The 16,118-nt window shown below is 43.9% G+C and overlaps 1 protein-coding gene across 11 annotated transcripts in view; it reads left to right on the forward strand.

The window, feature by feature from the left end:
- Window positions 1-585: 585 nt before the first annotated feature.
- Window positions 586-16,118, forward strand: part of RAPGEF6 (Rap guanine nucleotide exchange factor 6) — a 232,239-nt gene continuing 216,706 nt past the window's right edge. For 5 of the 11 annotated variants that reach the window (XM_059712855.1, XM_059712856.1, XM_019478367.2 and 2 more), the window contains exon 1: window positions 589-935. In XM_059712855.1, coding sequence (XP_059568838.1) covers window positions 867-935 — 69 coding nt within the window. In that variant the 5' untranslated portion in view covers window positions 589-866. Of the gene's footprint in view, window positions 936-16,118 lie in introns of all 11 variants that reach the window. The other 6 variants (XM_014597587.3, XM_014597588.3, XM_019478364.2 and 3 more) reach the window with 3 other exon arrangements.

Consider the following 16,118-nt stretch of genomic DNA (forward strand, 5'->3'; position numbering starts at 1 on the left):
TTGAAGGGTCCACTTCATGACACGACGCCAAGCTGGGAAAAAAAGTGAATAAAATCTCCGCCGGAATAGCTGGCCTCGCCCTGTGCTCGACCTTTCTTGACGGGAAGTGCTAGCTCTTCACTGTCACACGTTTCTGGACTATGGAGAAATTGTGGCAGCGGAGGAACTGCTCGAAGACCTACGAAAAAGCACCAGGGATCCCTCTTTGACACCTCCGGGGTGGTCTTGGGAGCCCTGTTAACAACCCCTGGCAGGATCCGAAACCACACGCAGGCTGCCTGCCTGCCAGGGGCTTCTGAGGGGAGCCCCTCCCCCCGCAGCCCCGCCCCTTCCATCCCGCGGGTTCTGTGCGCCCCGCTCTGGGACAAGGCGGGCTCCCACCGCCTAGCCTTCGCAGCGCGAAACTGGGACCCGCCGCGTGATAACCGGTCCCTCAAGCGCCTACGCGCAGGCGCTGTTGCAACCTCTCGCGATGCTTCTCCCGCCGCGGTTTGGCAGCTCCCCCTCTTTGTGGGCGGGGCCTCCCCTCCCCTCCCTCCTTCCTTCCTTCCCTCAGCTGGGACTTTTAGTGTGTCGGCGCCGCCCTCTCCGAATCCTGCGAGGGGCCGTTCCCAAGGAGGAGCGCCGTTGCGCTGCTTCCCTCGCGGTCCGCTCGCCTGCCCGCCCGCCCCTGAGCGGTGTCCGAGGAGCGGAGGGACGCGCGGAACTTCCAGTGCCGGGATGGGCCGGCGGGAGCGGGCGGCGGCGGCGACGGCGGTCTCCCTCCCCGGCCCCACGTGCTGAGGCGCCGGCCGGGCCCCCCGGGGATGGCGGGGCCCGCGGCGCGGAGCGGCTGAGCCCAGCCCCGGACTTGCCGGCGGCCCAGGATGGGCTCCGCCGTGGACCCCAAGGTCCAACAGGCCCTGCGGAAGAAGCCCCCGGAGCGGAGCCGCGAGGTAACCCCGGGTCTTCAGCGGGGACGAAACCCGAAGCCTCCTCGGGACTTGCGTCTCGCTCGCTAGAAGTTGGCAGCGAGCGCGAGCCCAACTTGCGGCGTTGCTTTATGTCCCCCAAGTGCTGACAGCGCCCCGGGGTGGGGCCGGGCTCCCCGCGACGGGCCGGGGATGGGGGCTGGGGATGGGGGCGGGGGCGGTGTTTTTCCTGAGAGGTGGCTCGGGTCGGCGTGGCGTGGCGTGGCGTGGCGCGGCGTGGGGCACTGCGATCGGCAGCGGACAGGGATCCCGGGAAGCAGCAACTTGCACGGCTGCTTCGCTGTAGTGCGAGTCGCAGTCGCCGGCTCCGGAACGCCCCGTGCGTTTGGGATCGGCTTAAGAGTCCAGACGAGCGACGTCGCAGGAGGCTCCTTGCACCAGGCCGCCCGTGCGAGGTCTCTCTCGGCGTGTTTTCCGCTGGAAGTTGTGATTGGAGTTTGTTCGCTGACGTCCGCTTTTGTGCCTGGCTGTGATTTCCATGCGGGGAGGATAGAGGAGTGGTTTCGGGGGGTGGAAAAAGAAAAAGTCTTCTCTCGGAGTTGCGTCTCTCTGAAGAGACGGGGGCACATCTGTTTGTTCTCTCTTGATTCTCTGGGGAAAGTGGAATATCCTGCTTGATCCTTTCTATAAGCTGATTATCAAAAGGCTACCTAATGAATACTGGCAGAGATTGCTGAGGGATGTGCTGAAGGAGGAAAGTAACCACAAAAAAAAAAAGAGTTAAAAGTTAAAACCCATCGTTAGCTTTTTTTTAAAGTAACTTATGGACTGTCCCTTCTGCTCCAATACTAGTTTTGAGGGGAGAGATTTGGTTTCTCCCTAGTGTTTTTTTCTCCTTCCTGGTGCCTGACTGAACGGTGAGGCCCTGTCTATAAGAGATGCTACTTTTCCTTTCCTGCTTTTCTTGTTGCTTTAAAAAAAAAAAAAAAAAAAAAAAAATATATATATATATATATATATATATATATATATATATATATATATTTTCTTTTACTTTAACTCTTTGCTGCTGTTTTGTTCTCTGCTGGCCTCCACTTACATATTCAAACATAGAGAAGCTTGCTGTCTCAGACATCTAACTCAAATGGCATTATTTAAGATCAATGAGCACATATGTCATGCTGTTCCATAATGCATTTTGCTTGTGGGCACATGTAGCCTTTGACGTCTGCTGAAAGGTGTAAATCTTTTTTTTTTTGGCAGTGCTGGGATGAGATATGTAGTGTTCACGCCGTTGAATTGTCATAGAGTTCTCCAGTGTAATTAATTAAATAATTTTGAATAATTCGGTCCAAAAAACCTATGTTTAAAATGAAACTGGTAAATATTAATATTATTATTTTATTTGACAGTCATTCATATGAATGCATTAAGGCTCTTATTCTACTTTTCGATCCACATTCACTTCCCCATTGTAGTTGTGTGCCAGTAAGTTTGTCCAGGAGGCTTTGCTTCTAGAATCAGCTTAACTTCTTCACTTGTATTGCTAACAGTGTAGATCATTAAAATTGATTGAACAAAAAACCCAGCTCATATCTTGCTAGAGCTGGATCTTGCAAAGCTGGAGGTACATAATAATGGGGCCATTTATATGCCTAAAGTTAATCATGTGCTTAAGTCTTAGTCACATGCAAGATTGTGACTCCTGATCTTAGCCTTTTCTTTATACCTCAGGAAGGAAAATTTAAAATCCATGAAGGTGGGGGGTTTTTTTGATGATGCAATGTATTTTGATTTTGAACTGTAGATATACTTAGGTTTAAAAAAAAAAAAAGATATAATTCCTTTAAAAAAAAGTGTAGAAGCATTTTCTTTAGTATTACTAGTGTACCCAGGACTATGCTAGGTGCTGTAGAAACGAAGAGCAAGAAGCAGTCCAATTCCCAAAGACTTTACAATGAGTCAGTAGGGGTGTCGAGACAATTGTGGAGTACGGGGAAACAATGAGATGCTTATTGTCCAGCATTATAAGCAGTAATTATAATACAGTGACATTTCTCTGATTCACTTAGTCTGTAAAGTGCAGCTCTCTCCTGCCTTCTTCCCGACCTCAGCCTAACTGTTGTCAAGGTTGGAGTGGGATAAGGGTGGGGGAGCTAAGCATTGGGTTTTATGTGATAAATTTAGAATTCACAGGGAACTTGTATTAAAACACAGTCATTGAAAACAATTTACCATAATTTCTTTTCTTCCTTTTGACCTAATTTTGAAAAATGCAGTTGCAGAGTACTCGGGCAGGTTTCAGTGGCAAGATCTGAACTTGATTTGCTTACATATGGTTTCTTGTTTCATAACTATTGCTGATACAGAGGTCTCTCTGGAAAACTCAGTTTTGACAGGTAACTAATTTGCATGTCAGCTTTCACGCGTGGGTGACCCTGCTAGCCAAACAAACTAAGGTGGTTTTTAGCTAATTTGTTAAATTTGTTGTTGCCAAAATAGGTCTGGCATTGTATTTTCCAAATATAGATAAACGTATCTGAGAAACAGCGAGACTCAACTTTACAGACTGATACGACTGTGTAACGCCAAATCAAAATCTGTTCTGATGGGGCAGAATTTTGCGTTCAGAGAATCTGTGCTACAGCAAGTTTTCACTCATGTGGTCACATTCCAAAGCTTGTTAATTGTCTAATATGCATGATTTACACACTAGCATGTAGATACTTGATTCCTTTTCAGACAGCTCCTCCATACAGTCAATTTTAATTTCATTGTTGGGTGGGGGGAATACTCTTTGCTTTGGAATTATTGTCTTAGTGAGAATTTTGTTGAGCTAGCAAAAATTATTGCCGCCTTATACTGTGGTTGTTTTAGTACAGGCAGTCCTCAGACTTACGGTACAATTGGTTCCTGAAAACTGTCTTAAGTCAAAATGTTATACCTCGGAACCACTTTTCCCATAGGAAACAATGTTTTAAATAGGGGATTGGTTCCTGAACCTAGGCCTGATAACATATTTTCACCAAAAATAACCTAGAATTTTGTACTCAATCAATTATAGATGAGTAATATAGCCACATTAATGTATTTATATTGTAAATAGCAATCATATTGATTTGGAAGGACTTCTTTGAAGTGACTTAGCTGGACTTTTTGAAGGGCTCTTGGCTGGAGTTTCCTCTGGAGTCTTGGCTGCAGGTTTTTCTGGAGTTGTGTCTGCTTTCTAAAAGAAAGTGTCCAAGGAAGTTTGGACAGATGTTCTCCAGGGAGATGGGTAACGCAGCAAACTTGTTCACTGGCGTGGCGTCGGGTCAAGCATTGTGAAGTCAAAACTGACGTCAGAAAGTTGAAACGGTGTCAATTTATAAATGTTGTGAGTGTGAAGCATTGAAACTCGAAACGTTGCAAGTCAAGGACTGCCTGTAGTGGTTTTTAATGCTAATTCTTTTTCTTAAATACTGATAGTGTGCAAGTGTACATATGCAATGGACTGCTTTAGACTCCTGGCAAGAGACAGGCTGCTGCCTTGAGTCTTGTCTTGTGAAAAATCTTTTAAAGTTTGTATAGTCATAGATCTGCATTAGTAAAGATGGGAGATTATCTGGGATCTTATTTTATCCTGTTTTAACTAAGCTGGGAATTGTCAGAAGTGATCAGTCCTGGCATGGTCATGGAGTGATGAGGCTTGAGTCTGAAAAGTGTGGGGCACAGTGGGCCAAATTCTCACCGGGGTGGTTTGTGATTGAACCAGCTGAGGTTCTTCGCCCTGGTGCTTGATAGTTTATTGGCAAACTCTTTGCTATAGACAAGTGCTTACTTAACAGTGTTTGAAATGCATGTGTGAAATGTTGACATTATGAAATGTGAGGTGTGCAAAAACACCTGAAGGAAAAATGTGCTGCTGTTCTTAAACTGTTGGCTGTATTTAACCATATTAAATGTGGGAATGTTTCACATGGAGATCACTACATTTTTACTAGTGGTAAAGATGTTTTTTGATGCATGTCCCTGTAGTGCCTTAGCTCACCAGTCTCATACATCACTGAAAGTATTTTACATGTCACTAATAACCATTCATCTGAGGATATTTTAATTGAGAAATCATCAGACTGGGGGGAATGGAAGACAAATGTCTGTGCTAGCCTGTACAGTCTTGCTTGCTAAAGGTTTCTTACTTAGTCTCAAAATCCCTTATCTGATCCGTACAAAGGCTGCAATGTTAGTGTAGTTGGGGAGTTGCTTAATAGGTAAAGATAAAGGCTCAGTGGCTGGCAGGAAAAATGACAAGTTAGATACAGAGTGATTTATGCTACCAGTTGTGCTGTTGCTTTCATGGTCTTCCTTTCACAATGGACTCTCTTCTCAGAGCAGCCTCTTTTCTTACAGATTTCTTGATGACTTCGCTCTTGCTACCGTTCCTTTCCAGATAGGAGAGAGATTAACCTTTAATTTGTCTTTTGGAGGCTGACAGGTGTTTTCAGTCACAAACTTGCAAACATAAGCAAATTTTGCTTTACACCTTTGTACTATGTTGTGTTTCATTATTGTTTGGAAATGTTAGCGCTGTTTTTATTAGGTATTTTGAGCCCTCCCTACTCTGCTTTTTGTTTTTTTTTCTTAAGACAGTGGAAAGAAACAAGCTAACACTGTAACTTGCTCAATTGGTGTTCTTAGTACAGTCTCAGAGAGGAGGGTATTGGAATACTAAGTACTTATACATCAGAAATAGTTTTTTCATGAATCTAAGTAATGCACAGTGTACCCAGATACTACAATGATGGGCACTATAAAATGGCTCTAATAAATAAAATAAATGACTGCTGACAGCATAACAAAGGCACTGTTGTACTGTAGCACAGCTGAGCCAAGCAGAAGAGAACATCTGCTTCTTGTTTCCAGAAACAACTGGTATTTTAAGGTGGCTTTTTCATGCTTCTATTAATTTTTCTCTAAGCTCAGTAGGTGAAACAAGGGATTATTTGATGTTAAAATCCATTTTTCCTCAGTGTGTCATGAGAAAGCTAACTAGCACACAGAGCACCTAACAGGGTGTATGTTAAATGACCATGGTATTTAACAGTGATCCATTTTTACTTAAGTCCTCTGAATCTCTGCAAATCTGGATAATCACAAATGTCTTATAAAAAGCAAACAAGAACGTGTTAAATGAAGTTACAAATGGTGTTTATATTTAATGAGAATTTTTCTCTCATTAGATAGTATTGAGGCATACTGAAAATAGGAGTTATGGTGGAAATGTAATTTCTGCAATAATTTTCTTCTATTTCAGCTATATCTTGCTTTTCCTTTTTGTTGAGAGGTGCTACATCACTTTGACTTTTTATTTTAATATAACAATTTTTAAACTTTTTGGAATGAAGACTGAAGAATTGTAGCCGTTATTCAATATAAAAACATCTGCAGTGTTGTGAGGTTGCATTGTTTTGGCCGTTGTCATTGCACAGTTTGTCATTTGAAGTGTATCTGGGAGCCACATCACAAGAGCAAGCTAGCCACATCAGGAGGTGGCTACTGAGAGTATGACTTCATCTCTGAACCTCCAAAGACACTTGTGCTTTTCTTTGCAAACACTGAGCAGTTCTCTTGACTACAGTGGGGTTTTTCACTGTGCATAAAGTTAAGCACATCCTCGTCTACATAGGTAGCTTAATCAGCATTGTTGTCATACAACGGCTGTTCTCACTATAGCTGTTCTGGAATAACTTCCCGTGTGGACACTGAAATAATTTTGCTTTTGGAAGCATATTCTAGTGTAGCTGCCCTGGTCAGCTTCCCGATGCAGAAAAGCTCTCTCTCTCTCTCTCTCTCTCTCTCTCTCTCAATAGAGCTATCTGCAACATCTAGTTTGTATCTTATGGACTCAGTACTCAGTCCAAAATTTGTCTATAGGATGCTACTGTACAATGCTTGCAGCTTTTTAGCAGTATCTTTAGGACTTTTGTCAGCAGCAGAGGGGATGCATCATTGTTTCTTTGCTTATCTTCCCCAAAATTTTGAAAATGCAAAAATCTACCACTAACTTCCTCCCTCCTTAATGCACATGAAATGGTTCTGTGTTTAATTGACATTTGGTTCTAAAACAAGTGATCGCTTCACCAAAATGCCTCATAACCAGAATGACTGCAAAGTCCTGTGGCTGCTCTTCTCCAAGGCCTAAACCCATTCAGACATATCCATTTGGTACTTTGTATATTTACATGCTTGGTTTCTTAAAAACGGATGTAGCAAATATAAGAATTCATACACTGGTTATCAGTCGGTCAAATAAATGATTGCTTGTGGGAAATGACACGTTGACAGTCTACTACAGTAAATACCTGGCAGCATAGTTTTGTACCACATGCAGACTGTTATCTGAGATTTCAGTGATGATAACTGATCTTTAACATTGTGCAGGCATGAGGCTTTTTTTGGTCATATTTAGTTGTGCAGTTATAACAACTGTAATTTTACTCAATTCTGCTATCCTGTCATAGGAGAAAGAGCAGCAGAAAAATTAAATGTTTTTTCTAACACAATGTGTTTAACAGCCAGATTCTGTAGGAAGAATGTGGAGTTTCCTGAGCTCCTATTCTGTACTTTATCCATTAGACTGTGCAATCACTCTTTTGTAAATTGTAAGCAGAAGAACGTTTGGATTTATTATATCAGACTCTCATTAAAATGATATAATGTCCTCAAGGGAAAAGGCTATGTGATAAACTGGAGTTTGGAAATTCCTGCCCTTTGGGTGGGGGGCTGGACCTGATGATCTCGCAAGGTCCCTTCCAGCCCTGATGTCTAGGAAATCTATGAAATTACATGGCAGAAGAGAGAGAACCAAAGGTATTTTTATGTATCTTGGAGTTGCTTCTGTGAAGAAAACATAGTTGCCTGTTGAATGGGACAGGTTTGGGAATATGATGGTCAGTGGCCACATTCCTGCCTCATTTAAAGCAGTGGAAGTAGAGAGATTCTTTTTTAGCTGCATCCTTTCTCTCAGCTAACTAAATTAATTTAGTGCTTATGAAATAAGGAGAACCCTGATGCATTGTTTAGTGAATAAGTCTTTGAATTGAGGCTTTGGAGACCTGTGTTTGGGTCCTAACTTCTTCCACTGGCTTGATGTATTAGAATGGGGCTATTTGGTGGCCTGTGGGCTGCACATTGTCTACAAGAGGGTAAGCTGCTGTCCCCGGGCTCCTGGTCAAGATGCTACCTCCCCCTTGCTTCAGTTACCTGTGCTGCTGCCGCTGGAATCTCCAGGCTCCTCTTCTCTTCTTCAGCTTCTGCTTCTTGCCCCCATACCCACGGGTGGGGTGACAGTGCAACGCAGAGCAGCTGAGGGAGCCTGTAGCCAGGGGGCTTGGGGATTCTGCATCATGCCAGACTCCTGCACCACAGGGCTGGGTGCAGGCCAGGAGGGGGCCTGCAGCACAGTTGGGGGGCGGGGGGTGGAGATGGTGGTACAGTGTAGTGGCGGGGAACCTGCTGCACAGTGCAGCAAGGGATGCCCATGTGGTGCTGCATCCTGGTGGGAGTCCACGTGGAGTGCAGCTAGGGCGGGAGGTGCAGGAGCATGCAGGCCTTGGCTCCTAGGCAGTTGGACAGCCCTGTATCAGTTCCACTTCATGGTGAGCATTTCTGGAAAAGGCAGTCTGGACTCATAGTAGAGATGATATCTTTTATTAGACCAACAAGATTTTTACAAACAAATTATTTCATTGCAAGCTTTTGGGCACAAACACCCTTCATCAGGCATGGGAGAAAAGATTGTAAAAGTTCTCCTGGGTAGAAATGTAAGTTCATATTTCGTGTACCAACTATTTGGGTTGGTCTAATAAAAGATATCAAATTCACCTAAGTAACCTTGTCTGCCTGTGTACCTCTTAGCACATTCTTAGTCTGCAGAAGATGGAGGAATTCCTCGTGAGGAGACGCATCCTGGTAGGATGGAAAGACTTTCCTAAAATCAGTCCCTTTTCCATTGTTGTTCTGCCTGAATATGCAAGAAAAGAACATGGGTGCTTAAGTGCAGCTATTTAAATACTCTTTTGCATATTTCTCAGCTTGAAGTACTGTAATACCCTTTCTTGCATGCCACTCCAAAAATATCCAAAGCATAATTAATCAAAATCTCTTGAATTTAAGTATAACAAAATATCTGCAGTTAAAACACCACTGACTAGTTATTTTAAAATAGTTTTATTTATAAACAATAACTGGGCTATTTTAAAACCAGCCAAAATATAACTGAGGTCAGGACACATGCCAGATTTTAGCCTACTGTTAAAATAAGCTTAGATCTTCAAATATAAGGTTTGTAATGGTTTCCTGATAGAATTTTAACTAGACTCATGATTGTTGTATTTTGCCAAGCTCACATTTAATTGAGCACTATTTTTTTGAATGGCTGGGTTGGAAGTCTTCCTAGTATTAGCCTTTGGATTAATATATTTTGGAGGCATAAATCCATATTAGGTTGCTCTGTTAAGTTTTGGACAGGTTACAATATTCATAAATGAAAGTGTGTATTTTGGCTGTCCTGTTGCTGTTGTCTGGCTGGAAATACCTGCAAGGAAGTTTGCTAATGGCGCACAGAAGTCGGGAATGCTCTAGTTCTCTTAACTGTTAAGGTCCCATACTCCAGTGTGCCATGAAGGAGAGGTTGCTGTTTCCCAGCAGAGCCCCATGTACTTCTGTCAGGGTTGGTGCAGGTGCAGAATTCCACCTGCATAAAGCAGCTTGAGCTTGCAGCGTCAGGGCATTCCTTGTTAAAGCAAACATACTTGTTTAATGAACCGTTGCTGATGAATGCGTTACTTAATTTTCAGTTTCCTCATCTAATGTAAATGCCTTGAACAAGCATGAATAAGCGGTGCTGTGAATACTGATGTTAAATGTGTGGCTTTTTTTCCCCCCAATATCCCTCTTCATATAACTGGAAAAGTAGAAGTTGTTTTTTAAAACAAAATTAAGACATTAGAGGTAGAAAGAATTAGCTAAAACGGGAATAATTTGTTTCTATTTAACAAGAAAGCTGCATGAAATAGGCACATGGTTTAATTAAAAAAAAAAATGTTGTGAACTCAAAGTGGAAACTGGGCATTTATAGACGTGTTTCGGGGGGAGGGGGGGCATTTTAATTAGCGAGCCAGGCTAATTAAAAGCGTCTGTGTGTCATGTGTCTCCGCGTTGAAAAAATGGTGGCAAGGCTCTATGGACTAAAGCTTGTTTGATAAACTTTAGTTCAAAGTGCCCTGCCACCATTCTTTAGGGAACTCTGATACGCTTGATGCTGGAGAACGTTAATTTCCGTTATCCAGCAGACTCGATTAATCAAGTCTGTTTTTATGCACTGTATTAACAGTGTGTTGGAACATCTTCCCTGCATGTGTATAAGTGCCTGGTGTGTTTAAAACTGGAATAAAACTGCCCATTTTCTTTTCACTTTTAAGCTGGGTGTAATGCCAGAAAAAGTAACCCTGTGGTATAAGTTCTGGAAAGAATGTGGAGTCTAGTTTATTCATAATTTAGGATGCAACCAGTAGCAGGGGAACAAACTTTAAAGTGAGATCTTATGTTGAATGGCTGCAGCTCTGTGGGTTTCCTATTCCTGTGAAAACCGAAGCCTGAACGAGACATTTTCATTGGCTACAGATTTTAGGTTTTCCTGCTAGCAAAATGGAGTTTTTTCAAAAATATCTGCCACTGATCTCTGTAGTTGTGATGTATTAACAGTCTTTACAGAATCACAAGCACTTTGCCAATTAAAATTTCTCTTTTAATGTGGTCTTCATGAAGCCTGTTAAATAAATTTACTGTTCCTTTGCCTGCTAGGGCTTAGAGGTAATCCTGGAGTTGCTGGTCATGGGCCCTCAGTAGGTTTGTGTTTGTATAAACTCTATAACTGAGCACACTGGAGATAAATGTTGTCAGGTTTTGACCTGTGCCTTTATTGATGTTGCAGAATGGCGTGTCTTTGCTGTTTTGAGGGATAAAAACATACACAATTATATGTACTTCTACTGCTGCACTAAATGTTCTTTCTTTGATTTTGTACGGAGCATCTGAAGAGTGCTGTTTTCCCTTTCTAGAGGGATAAAAACTTTGTCAGCCTGGAGATGATTGTCACCAAGATTAGGTAGTCCCCCCTACTTTTCAGCCTGCATTAAAAGGTCAGCTGGAATCAGCTGGTGGGCATGCCTCTTGGCATCTATCTCCCATCTGGTTCTTTTATGCCACTCCTACAAGGCAGCTTCAATGCAGTAGAAAGCCTGCAGCTATATAGGACATGCTTATGTGGAACAAGATCATGTTACTGTGCATTACTAACTCCACTAACAATGATGAATGTGTGTGGATATTGTTTGCCGAGCATTCAGGGTTTGTACTTAGTGCGTCATTAAGTTACAGAAGACAAGGTGAAAAGCTGCTCTATTATGCGTGCTTGTCTACTGAAAGTAACTTGCTTGCTGATTCATTAAAATGCAATGGTGACTAGTTACATAGGTTCATCACAGGAAATAGGTGAATGTATTTCTGCAAGCAGCATCTTGTTTCCTTCATCACTCAGACTGTTTTTGTTCCAAAATGTCCATCTGGTATGTATTATAGAAGGAGTAACCAACCCAACTAAATATAGTTTAGAGGAAGTTAAAATTTTAAGTGTCGCTAAGTCTGAGGAGCCCCCAGTATTAATAAAAATGACTAATATAATGAATTGTTGCGCATTTAGATGCTCTCCAGCTTCCAGTAATTGTTCAGCATCCAGCCGGAATTCCCAGGTCTGTTCTAGCAGGATTCCTATTATATATAAGTAACATAAATGTGCAGGCATGTGTGCGATCTCTTTTTGTCTCATACACACAAGCATGCACACCCACATTATATGTGATATATGTTTCTGTAGGCAAGCCACCAAAAATTAATCTGGCTAGGTGGTACTACTGCAGCTTGATTTACATGGCTGTTGCTATTGTAATTATTTAGGGCATTTTTGCACATGCTCTGAGGGTGGGGAGGGTGGTCTAATTGGAGCTTTAATTAAAGCACCCTCAGCGTCTCATGTATTCAGCATCCCTGTGCTTCAAAGTGATGGTGGAGGCGCTCTAAAGCTTGTTTGATGAGCTTTAGTTGAAGCACCCCGCCACCATTTTGAAGTGCAGGGACACTGAACACATGAGATGCGGAGGCTGCTGGAGCGCTCTAATTAGTGCACTTCAGCAGACTTGATTAATCGAGTCTGCTCCAATGCACCGTAATTGTAGCGTGTTGGAGAAGTATCCTCGCACGTCTTCAGGTACCCTTAGGTGCTACCCAGGAGGTGTTTTTGGTGGAAATCTTGTGTCTCTTCATTCTAGGTCGAGATCCGTTTAATAAAAATGGTATAGATCTATGGCATCTGAGAAGCTATCAACAAGATAAGTTTGCTTTCATTAAAATATATAGTATGGAACTTGGTGGAAAAAGTCCTATATACCCATGCAAAAAAGGCAGATGCATATGTGATTTCTTGCTGAAATTCATAACCAGGGATCCGGGTTTTGTTTGTCATGGAAAAATGCAGTAACACCCGGATTTTTGCCTTTAAACAAGAAAAAGATGGTAAATGGTGGGTTTCCCCTTGCAGGCTGGCAGCATTCCAACCTGCAAGGGGCTAGAGGGAGTGGGAGGAGGGTAGTCACGCAGAGGGCACCATGTGCACGTGCACATGAATGTGGCAGCCAGGCAGCCTGGAGAGCAGCTCCTTTCAGGTAAGTCTGGGTGGTTGGGGGTGGGCGGTGGGAACTGAGGCCCCTATAGTGAGGGAGGGCACTTGGCAGGGCTGGTGTGTGGGGCTTGGGGCCAGAATGTGCAGCCACAGGGCCTGGGTGGGGAGTGGGACTGAGTCGGGGGCAGCTCGTCGGGGGAGGGGCTGCTGCTGCAGGCTTGGGCTCCCTGCCCTGCTGCCCTTCCTCTGTGGTCTCTGCAGCAGAGGAGTGGGTGTGGCAGAGTAGAGCGGGGCTGGGAGGCTCTTTGCTGCCTCCAGGAGCCCTGCACCACCATGGCAGGGTGTCTCCTACCTGCCCGGCAGCAGCAGGGGTGATGATATTCAGTTGTGTGCCCCACTGCTTCCCAGTTCTGCCCTGCCACGCTGGGTTTCACCTGCTGGGCTGTGGAGGCTTCTGGGGGGAGGGTAGCAGGGCAGGGAGCCTGAGCCTGCGGTGGCCAGCCTGCATCTGTGTTCTCCCACAGACTCTGCTCCAGCCATGCTGCCCGCGGGGGGAGGCACAGTTGGGCTCTGCACTCCGGTCCTTGTTTGGGCCGCAGCAGCCTCTTCCTCCCACGGGCAGCAGACAGGGCTCGGGTGCTGCTGGGGGAGGGAGAGGGTTGTGGACCTAGGTCCCTTGCCTGGTAGCCCTGGCGGCTGGGGGCTGTTGTGGGGGAGAGTGAGGGGCAACAGCAGGGCCCAGCGGACTGGGGTGAGGAGCACTGACGTGGCCCTGGTGGGGTGTAAGGGGCACCGGCAGGGGTAGGGGGGTTGGGTGTGTGTGTGTGAGGGGCACTGGCAGGGCCAGGGGGCTATGGGTGGGGAATAACTGGCAGATAATTTGTGACTCTTAAACAGAGAAAACCAGGATCCTGGAATTCATAACACTATGACTTAACTTATTTTAATGTGTCACTGTGTTTTTGCAACTAATTATTCTTACTTTGAAGTTTTTTTCCTTGGTAACTTATGAAAAATCTTTTTTGAGAAATGAGTACTGTATTTCATTTCTACTATTAAAATATTTTTTGAGCCATTTGGGACTGTGGGTCTGCTTAGCCTAGAGTTTGACCGTTTGCAGGGGTTGCCAGAGGTTTTTTCCATTGTAAATGATTTTCTTGATGCACCTTCTTGAAATAACTATTCACTTTCTTAACAGCAGCTATAGTCATATACTTTGGGCAACTTCCTCTTTATTATAAACATTTGAGTAAGGCTTTTTTTCCCTTTAAGAAATGATTTTGACAATATATTCAAGAATAGTTCCAAGTTAGGTCACTTGTGTAGTATAATATTAGGTGTCTAAGGGACACTGCAGAGTTCTTGTAATATGCTTAATAAATTTAAAGTCTGGTATTTCTGTGTGGAAAGAACCTTGCCTTTTGAAGGCTTTCCCTGCTGTTATAAGGGAGTGGTTTATTTTTCCTGACTCTGAGTTCATATATGTGATCTTTCCAATACAAAAATACAATAGATACAGTATAGTAGACTTCTGGAAACTAGGATGATTAAATAAAATAGGTATTTAAATAAGAAATGAGCATTTCTACTGGTTTAACAAAACTCTTAATGACTTAGTAGGATCATCAGGCCTTTTGTCATAAATTATGCCTGAATTATTTTCTGAACAAGTAAGTGTGTAATGTGCTACTCTGCCCTGCCTTCTGCCTTACTTCAGCCTAACATGGCTATGTCTGTGCGCAAATGCTCATTTCTGCCAGGGGAAATTTCTTAGAAATGTCACTGACTAGACATCCTTCTGAGAGTACAGACCTTCAGTGTGCAGCTGCCTCCTCACTCCTGGCCTTTGTGCCTTTCTACGATCAGGGTAGACCTGGTCTGGGGACGGTGAGGGGAGCAGTGGGGAACTGTGGTGTGAGAAGTAGGGGGGAGCAGTTGGTGGCTACCCCTCCTCTCCCTTCTCCCCATCTACAGGGACCTCAGGAACAATTACCTCCTCCCCTTCCCTTCCTCCCCCTCCCACCCCTTGCCTTCTCAACACTAGGGTCATCTTGGTCTTGGGATGGCATGGGAGCCTTTCTCTTGGCTCCCATTTTGGACCCCAGGAGGAGTTAAGCTGGAGGGAAAGTGTGCAGACATTCAGTCTCTCAGTAGAAACTCTCCTGGGAAAGCCCTGACCCTGGTTGTTCCAGAGTTATTTTTCTCCTGGAGCAATCATTTCTGCTCCAGGAGGAAAAGCCTGAATGTCTGTACTCTTCTGGTTTCTATTGGGAGAACAGCGATTCTACCTGTAGAAAAAGTGTTTGTATGTAGTCTACCTCTTGCTGTTCCTTAATATCAGAGTTTTAAGTATTTCCTAAAGTTTTTTTTTTTTTTTCCATTTAGTTCCTGTGCATGTGGCAAAACTCTTTTCCTAAGTACATTGTAGTAGAGGGACCCGTCTCCCAAGTTCTGCAACAAGAGTTTCTATTCCTATTCCTACTTCCTTCTGAAAGTTGTCCTTTATTAATCCTCTGACTTCTTTGCAAGAAGAAGGGTAACTATTTCTTCTCTAGATCCCATGAACAGGTTTGTAATTTTTTGGCTTGCAAAAAGAGACTTGCATTGCTGTGGCATCTTACCCATCTCGCATGAATTAGCTATTCAGTGGTCTTAGGGCATTTTTACACGTGCAAGCGCTGGGCGCTTTGAAAAGTGCCCAGTGCTGCGATGCTTGCAATTGTATAAATGGCGAAATGTGCATCAGCACCGAGAAAATGTCGGCGGTGCACCTTTGAAATAAAACACATCAGAGGTGCTTTAGCTTGAAAGCTCACCACCGCCATTTTCTGCATGCTGATGTTCTATTTGCTACTTATACAACTGCAAGTGGTGCAGTGCACATGCAGAGCAGATTCAGTTAATCAAGTCTGCCCCGAACTGCCGGATCTCTGGCGCGCCGTGGGATGAAAAAGTATGTGTATAAATGCCCTTAAATATCAGTTCTGAGTCCTGTCTTTCAGAAGCTCCCTGTGTGTTTACATAATACTGCTTTATGGTTGTGCATTGCTTGTGGAGACAAAGCTTTCCTCTGTAAGCCATCCCAATCAGGATGCATTTCCCAGTCAGTCATAGAGATGTTTGCGTGGTGAAATGGAAGCATTTTTCTTTGTAAACCATTCAGAAGTGAATTTGGCCTCTGGAATCTCTTCTTTCTCTGATATTGGACTCTTGGTTGTGGGCACTCGGGATCTTTGGTTCAGGTGGAGTGCATTTGGTCACTATCAGTGGCTTCATTTGCAAATTGGGGGTAATTCCCCTTCACTTCAGCCAGAATTTCTGATAAAAGTGATCTGTTTATTTCTCTCGGTTAAGAGAACCCTTTTCTACAATGGAGTTGAATGAAATTTTCTGTCCTTGATTTAAAACCACCTTTTATAGTCTCTGTCACTGCTTTTGTAGAGCAAGTGCAATGGCAGACCTTCCCTGCGTACTACTACATCATGGTAAAA

Source organism: Alligator mississippiensis, chromosome 9, assembly GCF_030867095.1.
Source record: "Alligator mississippiensis isolate rAllMis1 chromosome 9, rAllMis1, whole genome shotgun sequence".
Taxonomy (NCBI): Eukaryota; Metazoa; Chordata; order Crocodylia; family Alligatoridae; genus Alligator; species Alligator mississippiensis.